Below are 13,929 nucleotides of genomic sequence, written 5' to 3'. Positions count from 1 at the left end.
TGACAGAGTAACGTGTATGAACATCATAGGTGAAAAAATTTTTGCGATACGATAAGCAGTTTTTTTTAAAATTAATTTTTAAAGTTCAAGCGCTTGTGACGTCAAATGGCGTAGGAAGTGACGTCATGCGCTCTTCCGATACGGGAGAAGCCGAAGGGCGTGCATTTGACTTCGAAGACGAAACGTAAAAGGCTTATCTCCTCGCATTTAACTCCTCGCGTTTCTGGAACATTAAACCTCTCATCCTGTCCTAAATATTCGAATATCATCATTGATGTTACTTGAGGAAGATTATTTAGATTGTGCTTTAACGAATCTGGCTTCCATAGTGTGTTCAAAAGGATTATTGAATTTCTAAAAAATAAAATATCAGCTCGCTCAAAATGTCCCTAGCGAAAACAAGGGATCTTCGACGGAAGGCTGCCCATTAGTGCCCTGTGACGTAAGCTCGTGACGTTTCAGAAGAGCGCACTTTTGCGCGTGGAATTTTAAAAATTCATTAAAAATCAATCACGGTGTTTTAAAATTCGGCGATGGTGAATTTTTTATTTTTGAGGGTCAGTTAACAATATCCAGTAGCCAAAATATGAACATTTAATAGGTTGCAACTTCCCTATTCTACCTTTGTCCAGCACCTTCATTGTAAAGTTCGGGCAATTTTTTTTTAATGCTTAAAGTTATGGTGGAAGTTAAACAAGTAGCATTATTTCCATTTTATATTCCAAAGTTAATGAAATATTCATGATGGCCTCGATGGAATAGAATAAATTTATTCCTGTACCAAATGAGCATCATTGTTTGTTGTTGTTGTTTTTTATTCTGATCTAAAATGTTCGACCATTCAAATAGTGCGTAAAAAGATTGTATATGCATTAACATGAAAGTAAAAATCATTACATTACCATATCGGACAATGTATTTTTTTTCTTTATCCCTCATTTGAATAAAGATAAAAGAAGCTTCATTTTCGTCATTTACATTCTCAACGTTATGGGACCGCTAAAATTGTGATAAAATGTATTTTACCTAAAAGTATTCATAGTAGAAGCGTAATGTATTTTTAGTTGCGTTTTCTTTGGATAAATTAAACGCACATAAAACAGCCTTTCAATAATATGCATAGCTATATCATTTTTTAAAGTTTTAGTGCAAATCTAGCTCGCACAAACCAAAAAAAAAAAAAAAAAAACACTACATTTTGCGCGTTTCATATTTTATTTAAAAATTGTAATTATACCAAAAAGAGAAAAATCAATTAATGAATGAGTTTTTCTTTAACTGGTTGTAAAGTACTACTGGCTCTACTTAAAATAATGTTGTTCAGCAAACTTTTTAGTATCAATGGAGCAACTAAACAATTGAGTAATTGATATTTTCTCCAGAAAAAGATTCTTTGCGGATTGTTATTTAAAGTTTTGTGGTTTATTAATTTCACAGATAATCTGCATTGCATTAACGCATTCCTTGTCGGCTCGTTTTTTCTCTAAAAAATGGTGGAGATTAAAAGTAATAAATAAATGAATAAATAACCAAGCAGAAAAAAATCTAAGGAATCAAAAAAATACTAATTAAAAATATGTATTTTTGTTTTTTTTTTTTTCTGCCAAGGTCAACATTATTGCTGAAAGAAAACCTAACGTATTTTAGCTGATGAAAAAAAAAAAAAAAACTTCTGCTTAGAACCGCATTAACTGATTCCAAAATGTTACAACAGAAGTAAAATATTTCTGTGTTCTACAAAGCAATTTAAGATGTATATGTGGTCAACTGCTTGACACATATACAGCTTGAGAAACATGTGAATCGCATTAAATTCAGAATTAGTTCGTTGCCGCAGGTGATTAGTACTGTCATAAAAAGAGATATAGCTATTTTGTTATTTAAATATTAATTATATAGGATAATTCAGATCCATTGCATACTCCAAAGTATATTACATAAATCACGAAAACCATGTTGATATGCTGCATATAGTATTTGACAATACTTTAACAAGTTTATTTGCGGTGTTTTGGTTTCTAAGGTTTTTTCTTTTTTTTAAATTTATTTGTTTGTTTTTTCAGAGATAGAATATTCTATAATCTGACAAATTCTGTTATCATCAATGAGAACCGATAATACTTTGTTCATTTCTATTGAATAATTGTTGAGAATGTTCAATGTGTAATTTTCTCGACTTTGAAGAGTTTAATTGCAAATAAAAAAGCAGTTGTTTTGAATAATGACCGGCAGCATTTCCTTAACATTAATGCTTTATCTATCTCATAAGTTTGTGAGAAATTTAAGAGAAGGCAAAACAATATCTATTAATTACATCATACTTAATATAACGCAGAAAGATGTTTAGAATTCAAGCAAGTGAAAGTATTAGTATCAGGTTTAACTCTCGTTAGTTAAAGTGTACCTATTAGACCCCACACATCACATTTATAATTTTGAAACATAAATAAAGTACACCCAAACCTGTTCTTATGTGGTGGATAGGGACCGCAAGTTCTTATGAGGTGGATAGGGACCGCAAAAAATAATCGTTTTTTTTTTTTTTCAAAACTTCACGCGTAACTATAAATGTTTTCGCAACATAGTTTTAAAAAAAAATTTTATGTATTGGATAGGGACCACATAAAAAAAAGTCGCACGTCGAAAATAACGCAAAAGTTATCTTTAAACGAAATCTAAATAAACCAAGTTTATTGCCAAAATGGATAGTTTTGCCGACTCCCGAAAAATTTCTCGAGTAAAGAAATTTACGGTAGGTCACTGCGACTTCCCATCGGGATGCCCCTGTCGTCGCTTGAAGATACTAAATAATTTCCGCTCGTTTTATAAATAATTTTCATATACCGCAAAAAAAAAAAAAAAAAAAAAAAAAAAAAAAAAAAAAAAAAAACAGGTTTGGGTGTAAAGAATTCAGTTAGCTCATCAATTTCTGATGGGCTTATAGACTAATAGTATAGCAACACGCAAAGACAATATCTAATAGCAATGTATGACCTAACGGAAACTTTTCCGATATTATTTCAAGCTGACCGTGCAATTCATAATTATCTGTTTCATGGGAAGCGGAAAATCAATTATAATTCCTTATAAATGTTTTATATTTAAGGATATTCCATTATATTTTCTGTTTCTGATGATATTGCAGCAATATTGATCTATTTTATCAATATACCCTACCTTATCCTATTAAAATAAAATGATAACGTATGCTGTCAGAAGAAGTGAGTCTGTTTTCATGTCCGATTACAATAGAGTCAATTGAGTATTAGAGCCTTTTTTTTTTGAGAAAAAAAACATATAACAGCTTTTGCGCGTTCTTGGCAATTGAAATAAAAATGCGAGAAAATAATTCTAGTTTTTGAAGTAAGTGATTGATATTTTTATTCTGTAAAAAAATAAATAGACGGAGTAATAAAAAAATAAAGAAAGAAAAGAATAATAACATTACAAATAAATAAATATAATAACAATAAAAAATAAACAAATGAAATGACAATAAATACTATGAACAAATGAAGTAACAATAAAAATGTAAAAAATTAAATTACAAAAAATTAATAACTGATTAAAAATAATAAAAACACTTTGCTTTTCCTATAGTATTGATGACATACTTTTGGCGTGAGTAAACTATTTCACAAAAAATAAATAAATAAATAAATAAATAAATAAAAATAAAAATAAAATAAAATAATTTTACTACTATGCATTCTTTGAGTTATTTTTTTGATCTTTGTAGTACACACAACTTTTATTTAAAACATAAAGCCATAATCGCTTACGGCTTTGAAGCACAGCATATAACTGAAAAATGAATGACAGTGTATGCATAAAAATTAAAAAATCTGACACTTTTATTTACCAAGATACACGAAGCCAACTCTTTCGGCCTCTAGACTTTCCATATCTCTGAAAGCTTTTACGGAGACCCAGATTAGCATAAATGTGATTTAAAAAAAATACTTTTATCAATATAACGTTCTTAGATAAAAGTGCTTATTTCTAGCCATTTTGTATTGTTTAAAGAGCTTACAAGTTTCTTTTAGCAGAAAAAGACTTTTTTGCTTTCAAATAATTGAAAAAACTTATCTGTGAAATGTATGAGTATATATATACTATTGAATCTTTGCATCAGATATTTCAAACATTCAAGGTCTGCTATGATTGTAGCTATTTTTAACAACTCTAATTTAGCATTTGGCATCGTTTAGTTATTATTTGTGTTTGTTGAGACTCATAATTAAATTTGGAAGTGCGGTTGAATCCCGTTTCATCGGACCTTAAGTGGCCCCAAATTTTGTTCGTTATAATGAAAATTTTGTTGTAATGAAATTCAAACGATGTAATATCAATCACACACAATGAAACCCAGTAAATGTTTCGCTGTATTTGTATTCGCCGCAATTATATTTTTCTGCAGGTTTAGCCATTGCGTATACCGTTAAATTAATATTTGCTCTGGGTTTAATACATATTTCGTTTAATTAAACGTGGAATACAATCATAAAGCAACTTACATAGGGTGGCCAAATTATTAGAGACACTACTTCTAGTTTAGGCTCACGTTTTGAAGAAATAAACCACGAACCACAACTTTTTGTTTAAATTCTGCATTGCTTCTGGTATTATTATTACTGTTTTTCAGGACTGTAAACACTATGAGACTACGTCGTTTTACAAATATGTGATGTTTCTTTTGTTTTAGTCTTTAATTGAAAAAAAAAAAAAACAACAGTTGTCGTAAGGTTGTATTAAGTATTCTAGAAATTTTTCTCCGAAAGTTTTGATGCCTGTTATAGATAATACCTAAGTAACACTTATTAATCAAGCAATGTTGTTACAGTTTGCGGTTACATTTCAAAATTTGATTTACATTATTGCTTGATAGTGTCATTTTTTTTTATTTATTATTTTTTTCTTTAAGAATGGGCAAGGCTTCAAAGACATCCCCTAGAACCTGTACAGAAATGAAATCATTACTTATCTCTTATTTACATTTCTAGAGAGCTATTACAAAGTAACAGGTTTTTCTAATTTAATAATAGTTGCACATATCAAAAAGTTATAATTGAACAAGTCACTGAAAGCAGATCTCATGGGCAAATGTGGCAGAAAACGCATCAATACTCCTTTCCATCGGGCCGTAGAATCAGGGATATGTGCTTTTTCTGATTACCTAGCAATCCAAACTTTAACTTCGGATTAAATTGTAAAACCTCTCTACAAAAAAAAACAACTTTGATAGAATAGCCCCCCCCCCCCCAGGTGACGTACAATGCCGCCCTGGGGGAGTTCAGGTAAAAGAAACTTTTATGAACGAAAAAAAAATGGCAAAAAAGAAAAAAGGAGTCATCGAAGAATCATACATTTTAAACATTAAACTAATTAAAATAATAACATTATTTATTAATACACTGCTTATTCAATTGTAAATTAACATAAACACTAGAGTGGTGCAAAAATGCATATAAAAAAAGCGTCTCCTAGATAGCAGGACACCTCTCAATATTTTTAGACTTGTGGATAGGAATGTACTGGAAGAATTTTAACTTCCTACTTCAACTGAAAGAGGATGCTCAACCCCCTCGCCCAAACTGCATTGGTATGGGAAGGGGGGTCAAAAATCTACTTTGAACTGGAAAAACAGTGCTACATATTATAATATACACTAGTAACATGCATATACATTGCAATAAAATAATTATTTACAAAAAAAAAAACAGTTGGGGAAATTAAATTTTTCTAAATTTATGACATTTTCTATGGGACGGCTAATGTTAAATTGAGGGGTCATTGAGCACCCTCTTAAAATTTGCGTGAGAAGCTAAAACTTTTACAGCATAATACTATTAGTAAGTCTAAAAAAAATAGGGGGTGTCCTGGACATCAGTTGAAAAAAGTTTTTTTGAACCACCCTAATAAACACGCTAACTTATGTTAGCTAAGGCCCGTTACTCAGACCATTCATCCTTTTTTCTTACTTTTCAGAATTCTTCAATTTGCAACATTCTCAGCTTTAAATACGTCATTAACCCAGTGGTTGGAAAAACTACATTTTTTTCGTAGCGAACTACAACTACAACTACTTTGTTACAAATGTAGTTAACTACAACTACAACTACTTTTTTCAAAATGTAGCAACTACAAACTACTTTTGAAATATAGTCGCTACTTCGCTACTTTTCAAAAAATAAGTAAAAAAAGAGCATACATACACATTAGGGAGCCCCACAAAAAACGTAAGTCAATTTTTCAAGTCGCATACCCTCTTATATTTTTCCCTTTTATGTCAAAACAATTGTGCAAAAACATTTCATAATTTGAACAACGGCATCCAGTACCGAATTGATCTGAAAGTGTAAACCAGCACTTGTATGCTAAGCCAAATAAAAAAAAAACTTTTTTTTAGAAACTCGAAATTTCTGTTGGTAAAACGTTGCCCCCGTATACCCCACATGTACCGCAAAAACATTTATTCAGATTAAAAAACATTTAGATATTTGTGGTCAAGTATACACACTTCGCCTAAATTTTATAATTTTGTTCAAAAAACTGATTTTTTTAAAATTACATATCAATTTAAATAACATATGAAGCAAAGTGCATTTGCAAGTAAAGAATAAAAAAATGATATATTTAAAATGAAAAAACAATAACTTTTGATTTTAAAAATCTACATTTCGAGTTCCGTGTGGGAGACTTAAATATTGCAAAACAGCAAAAATTCCTATTTAACGCTTGTTATCGACTCTATTGTTTATATTTTCTGTAATGCATGTGGGGTATAGGGGGCGATATTTTATCAACAGAAATTTCGAGATTCTAAAAAAAGGTTTTTTTTTTTTTGGCCTAGCAATGCAAGTGCTGGTTCGCACTTCCAGATGGTTGCCGTTGTTCAAATTATATGAAACTTTTTTTTACAATTGTTTTGACGTTAAAGGAAAAATGCAACAGGGACTTGACAAATCAACTTTCGATTATTTTTGGACACCCTAATACACACATACAACGTAAGAGCGATTGAACGGAAATAGGTTTAGACTGAAAAGTTAGCTTATCTGAACATGGAATATTGCTAAGAATTATCTATTATTTCTTTTCAAAAATGTCTGTATTTATGTAACACTGTTAATGCTCGTATTTATTTTAAGCCAACCAGAGCAGTACAATATCGTCCTCTTCTACAACATTTGAAGTAGCTTCTATGTTTGGTAAATACTGTAAAAGCACTTATTTACGAGATACTGATTTTCGCGTACCCGTTGTAATTACGAAAATTTAAGCCTCAAGAGATATTTTTGTTTTTCAATTTTTGGTCTGGGGGGGGGGGGGGTTCATACAAAATTAACAAAATTTTTAGTTCGCGAAATCATCGATATCTTCATTTTCTTTTTATATTAAAAAAAGTAAGGTCAAAGAAATTGTGAAAGGAAGTCTGTGGTGGGTCTGCGTTCAGGAGACCCCACAACACCTACAGCCTTGAAATTTTGTACAAAATTACTTCACGGCCCAGCAGTTTGCAGCTGAGGTTTTGTTTTTTGAATTTCGAATTAGTTTTTTTGTCATTCACTTTTTTAGCTCAAATTTCGCGTCGTAAATTGTCTATTAAAGGGTGGGGGAATTACTTGCACGCATTAATATATATTGTTGGAAATAATGCATTATAACATTATTAATACAACATTAATGATATCGTTGGAAAGGGTGGAGTTTTTTGCTTTGTACGCAATTTGTTTCAATGCTCTAACTTAATTACGGCGGGAGTTATTTGCATTTTTAGCTAGATTTTTTTAGCCTTAGCTTAAATTTAGGCACTATTTCTTCATTAAATTTATCAGCAAAAATTGAAGGAATTGTCCCAGAGTTTTCTTTTTCACGCCACTGGAAAGCGCGGCTTTTTTTACTACAGAGCTAACTCGACCTATGGTCGGAAAACTAAGCTTCTATCTCCAAAGGAAAAAAAATTACAAGCCGTTTTAATCAAGTTCGAAAATTCTCAACTCGATTAAAATTATTGTTTATTTGGCATTGGCATAGTTACGTCTTTTAGATTCGTTTGTCTCTGTTTTCTTATTCACAAATTTTAAGGGTTTCGATTTTTAAAGGAAAATCTTAGGCTCAACTCAATTCAAGCTCCGAGCTAAAAAGCAAAATATATTCCTGGAGACCACGAATATGAAAGCGACTTCTCAAACGTACAAAACTGCAGTTTTGCAATGCTCAGTAGCCCCTTAGTATTTACAGCTCTGCAAGTTTGTATAAGTTATTTTGAAACCCGGGGAAGAGGTGCTTTTTGTTCTAAAGGGAACTCATAGTGCGTTCTTAATTTGTTTCTATTTAATTAACGATTTAAATTTTTGCGAATCAAATAAGGTTGCAATCTTGGGGGGTTGGTAAGCGTCAACGAGCAGAGGGAAAAGCCCCCTAGTCGTTAAAATAAATGCTTTTACAGTATTGGAACAACAATCTCTTTGAAATCTAAAACGTTCATCCACGGGACATTCTCGGCAGCCAGAAAAAACAAAGGAGTTACTAATTTGGGAGTTTTCGTAAATTCATTACTCTTCTTTTTCAGTCAAACTCTATTCGAAAAAAATATTGGCGAAACATGAAAATTACGATGGCAAACAAACTAATGGTGCCAACAAATAGAACGTATGGCGTCAAAATGATATGCTTGAGGTGAGCTCGTGTTCTTATGATTCTTATTTCTCTTTGCATCCATTTTGTACTTGTGTAAAATTCTCTTGAATCTTGATTTTTTTTTAAACGTTTATTTAAAAGTAGTTTCCATAGATCGCTACAAACTACTTTTTTTTTTGTGTCGAACTACTCGCTACCCTATTTTTTTTAAAGTAGTGCGCTACACTACAAACTACTAAAAAATGTAGCTACTACAGTAGCGTCGCTACTTGTAGCGCGCTACTTCCAACCACTGCATTAACCATCTTAATCTGCGTCGTAGACAGATTGTTTGTTGTATCAAAATTTTAAATTCATTCAAATTAAACTCCTAGCAGGTTGAAATGACAAACATTCGTGTGAACTAATTGCTTTTTTTAATTAAAATTCATAGCTATGCTTTTACATAGATGTAACTATCTTATTCTCATGAAACTGCTTTATTTCTTAAACGGTTTTTTCACGTACTGTAGAGCCTATAGCTAAAAGAGAACTAAAGTTAATCCTGGGAAATTGTAGTTAGCATGTAGAAAGAGGGTCGATTTAGTTATGAATGATCTTCTTGTTTCTTTTAAGCAAAAGAAACGGTTAAAGCATTAAATTATCAAATTAAATTGTTTAAGCTCTGTAAAATGAAACACGGGTTTTATTTTGAAATTACAACGATTCTGATCATCTAAACATATTCTTTTCATCTCCCAACAATGATCAATATTGGTGTTTTTTTGTTTTGCTTTGTTAAGATTCAAATGTACAGAAATATTTCCATTAATAGCTTTGTGTTTCCATTTTTTTTTGTGCGCATATGTTACGTGAACGACTTTAAGGGAGAATGTAGACCTTTTTAGTTATAGTACCTACAACAGAAAATTTGTAAAAAAAATCACTCAAAATCCAATTATTTAAAATGCACATCATGATATAGGTAAACTAAAATAAATATTTTAATCGCGATCAATTCTGTAATGCAGCTTGTGTTATAAATATATAAAAACGTTATCTAATGGTTTTCGGGAGTATCATTTATTACTTAAAAATTAAACCATATTTTCGTTTCCATACTACATTAAAAAGAAAAAAAAAACTTTTGAATTGACAGGACATGAAATAGGTTTGCGTCCACCAAACTCTGATCGAGAATAATAATCCTAAAGTCGAATATATTGCTTGAATCTGTCAATCCCGCAAACAAATCGTTCTTTCAAATGATAAATCTTGCCTCCTGACAGTCATTTTAAATATATTTCTCATACTTATTCCATCAATTGCAAATGGAATGCAAATAAAATTCAACGACCAATATATATTACTTTTTCTTGTGTGGTAGGAAATAAAATAAACTTATTCCTCTAAAAAATGTGTCACGTAAAAAAGTTGCGTTTGAGCAATTGTATTTTTTAAGCGTTTGGAAAGAACGTAGTTTACTTTTAAAAAGCTACAACACTATTTTACTTATAACTTGTTGTAGTAAATTTTTTTGCTTAGAAAGATTTTGAATTATTTAATTCAATGTTTCAACTGGAACAGTTGCTTTTATAACTTTTTCGTCCGCATATTTTTCCGTACAGAAAACAAGTATACAACGCAAACAGACAAAGACATTACAATTTTATCTTTACTAATATCACTGGTACTTGAATTGCACAAACTGTGGTTAATGTCCCTCCCATAACAAAATGATTTGCCCTTTACTATTGTTAAAAATGTCACCTTTTACTTTCAAAATTGTATTTAAACTGTTTTAAGAAACTTTTCAAACCGAAAACAGTAAATTTATGCGAAAATTGTTCGATTGATCCCCATTTTTGCCTATATTTCAAATCCTCCCTCACTTCCTTTAATATATCAAAAGGTATGATTAAAACTGGAAAACAGGAGGGGGGGGGGGTATGGATGAAATGATGGTGAAACTGGAAGAACAATAAATTTTCTTTAATGTAAAGTAAAATAGGGAAAACATTTTTTTTTAATGCCGTGAGGCACTGACCGAAATGATTGATCCTAATGAATGTTGTGCTAAATTCCATAAAGCCTAATATTAAAAAAAAATGAAATAAAATAAAGAAATTAACCAAATACGAGCGAAAACCTGAAGTATTGAGTAAAAACGGACATAGTGATAAAAATACACCAAAAATATATCGCAGCAATGATAAGAAACGAAAAAAAGGAAAAAAAATCGTAGAAGTATCCAAAAAATTCTGGGAAAAAATAGAAAAATTCCTTCCTCTCAAAATCGCAAAAAAAGGTATTAAATTAAAAAGGTCTCCAAAAGTTGGGGTGCTAACCAGAACAAAGCACCCTTTACTTTTCAAAATACCGTTCTAAGAAATTAAGTATTAATAAGACCATAATTCAAAGATTAATTAGAAGTGTATGTTTGATTGTGTCAAAAATTAGATTTATTTATTTATTTTCCAGAATTTCAATTATCCTATCTAAATAAAAATGGATTAACGTCAACAACCCTACAAAAATTTTGAAAATATTCTTGACATTATGGAGCCAGATTAAAACCATAACATACCTAATCTAAATGTCCGGATACATAAAATAAAACTTTGATGTGAAGAGAAACTTTTTTTCTCTCTCAATTTCTGATATCGCCACGCAGTTTAGAACTCTTGCAACTCTTTCTAAAACGAGATACAGCGCCCTCTGCACTTCAAAAGACTCGGAAGTATGAAACTGTTGCATTCGTAGATTTGCTTTTCTTTCGAGATGGTTGCGTTTCATGTTGTTCTAGCATTTGGAACGTATTAAGAGCTTCGCTTTTCAAGAACGGAACATTAATATTTAAAAAAAGCTATCCACCTGTTCAAAACTTTTAAGATATAAACTGAGCGCTATGATATTTATCTGTTTAAACAAATCAGCGAACCACTTTTGGATTCTTAATAGAACAATTATTGTGGATTGTAACTTATACAGTTACCTATAAAAATCCTGAACTTTTGTTGTCAGACATTTTTTAAAGAAAATGGGTTGTGAGAATTCTAAAATTATTTCGGGAAATAAACAACTTAAAAATCCAACTGATAGTGAGCAGCAACTTAAGAAAAGTGATATGCAGTGTAGTTTAGAAGATGAAATCGTCGAACTTACTCCAAAGCAGAAGGAATTACTGACGGAGACATGGAAGCAGTTAGTGGAGAATATTTCAAATGTGGGAGTTATTACTTTCATGAAGTAAGTAAAAGTTCTTTATATTGTTACAAATTCTGTAAATAGTAATTAGTGTAGAACGGTGTAGCATTTTCTGGAATAGTTGACAGGTCTCTTTCGGTGTGTAAGCCGTTATGCAGGGTAAAAAGTTAGTTTAGATTGAGAATTTGTACTGAGAGTGTATTAGCTCTGTTTATTGCGAGGCATTTCGCTGTGTTGTTTTTCGTATTTGGAAGTAAATACGTGTGTAACCGTTGAGTTTACGGTGTTGTGTGAGATTTGTTTAATTGCTGATGATTAATTTAGCAGTTGTTGACGATCTTTCCTGTACATAATGTAACAAATTTCCTGTGTTTTTAATCAAGAACTGTGTCGTCCTTTCAAGAAAGTTGGAAGTCTTACCGGATCCGTTACAATATTGATGCAATAGGTTTGTACACAAGATATTAACAGAAGGCAATAAAGAGTACAAACGAATCTAAAGTCTTTTTTACGGAGGAAAGCTTATAACTTCATTATTATCAAGTTAAAATTAAGTGCCTATTAAAAGCAAAAGAATAAAAACTCTTCTTTATTTTTTAAAATTAAAATTTTATTCTTTATTTTTTATGTATAATAAATACATAAACAAATTGAAAGCTAATTCGCAACTCCAGCGCTCGAATACGCTACCTTGCGGTGATTTACAAAACTGCCGATAAAACTAAAACATTGCCATATTGCGTTCCACGTCTGTCTGTTGACGTAAACACAGGCAGTTTGTTCTGAGTATTTATTAACGCAATCGATGTGTCTTAGATTGCTTTCAGCTACAGAAATGTTGTTTCGTCCCTTAAGTATTCTCGAGCTTCTCAAAATAATGTTAGTTTTCCTTAACACAAGAAAACTCTGGATTAACAAACTTGGATAACGTTATACCAGGTAAAATTTTTTATTGTTTTGTGTGAATTTGTAAGAATATGGGTTTTTTTAAATCTTAAATTAATTTAAGTAACCATATTTTACAGCAGATTTAGTTGGAATGGACAGTATGCAAAATATTTTCTTGATTATATTATCGTAGAACAAAATGAAAAATGTTTAACCGAGAAAGAATTTACTTTATTGCTTTTATTCTCAGCTGAAAGGTTTCACCAAATTTGTTTAGGGTTATAGTTTTAGTATTGTGCGAGCAAAGTAGCCTTGGCGAGATTCCGCATGTTTACCATTCCACCATTTTTAATTTTTATCATGAGTGGAATAAAATGGTAGAAAGATTACAGAATTCGATAAGTAAAAAGAAATAATGGTAGATCAACTGAAAAGAAAACTGCCATCATATATCCATGAGAATTTTGTTGATAATTTGCATAGCATGACATAATTAAATCATAACTCAGAAATTATAAACATCGAAACAGAAAAATTTTAAATTTACCGATTCGGGAATTTGAGAGAAATAACTCAGCTACAAATGCAAAACAATAAGCGCTAGCCAAGAAAGGCAAAGAAGTATTATCTTCTTTTGATAATAATTCGTAATGTCACATTAAATTTTCTAGCATTAGTTGTTATTCTTGTCAGGCTATAATTATTATTTAGTTTTATCAAGAATTGATAAATATCGAATTCAACATCGTGGAAATGGCTGCTTAGAACTACGAACTACGTAGTTTGCTTTAATATTTGACGTTTAGTGATGCTTCTTGAATTCTCGTTTCTTTCTTTGTAGGCCAGAATATCAACAAGACTTTGAAAATTAATTTAAAAAGAATAGAGCGAAAAAATCATGCATACGAACAAAATTTACTAGGCTTATTAGCATTTTCTTCGTTACAGCGTGCGTTTGTTTTAGTTTTTTCGTCCGCCATTAGAGAGTGGCTGCAGCGCCCCCTATAGTTCGTTGGAGTTGCGAATAAGAGACTAAACCAAAAGTCTGTAGATGCGCACAAGCTGCTAAGCTAATAAGTAAACTAAACAGCCAAGCAACGAGTGCAAAAGAAAAAATCAAAATGAAAAAACTAAAATTAAAAAAATAATTATTTGAATTTTGACATCTTGAATTCGAATTATGTTTTTCGCAATCACGAGTGCGTGTGTGTG

The 13,929-nt window shown here is 31.0% G+C and overlaps 1 protein-coding gene across 2 annotated transcripts in view; it reads left to right on the top strand.

The window, feature by feature from the left end:
- The window catches only part of LOC129222419 (globin D, coelomic-like), a 110,877-nt gene that overhangs the window by 41,471 nt on the left and 55,477 nt on the right, over positions 1-13,929 (top strand). The window contains exon 1 of one of the 2 annotated variants that reach the window (XM_054856930.1): positions 11,561-11,871. The exons of the other annotated variant lie outside the window; for it this stretch is intronic. Within the exon in view, the coding sequence (XP_054712905.1) occupies positions 11,663-11,871 (209 nt within the window). The 5' untranslated portion in view covers positions 11,561-11,662. Of the gene's footprint in view, positions 1-11,560; positions 11,872-13,929 lie in introns of those variants that run through there. 2 annotated transcript variants of the gene reach the window in all.

This window comes from Uloborus diversus, chromosome 5 (assembly GCF_026930045.1).
Source record: "Uloborus diversus isolate 005 chromosome 5, Udiv.v.3.1, whole genome shotgun sequence".
NCBI lineage: Eukaryota > Metazoa > Arthropoda > Arachnida > Araneae > Uloboridae > Uloborus > Uloborus diversus.
Note: the sequence above shows the minus strand (reverse complement) of the source record. Positions and strands in the feature narration are given on the sequence as shown.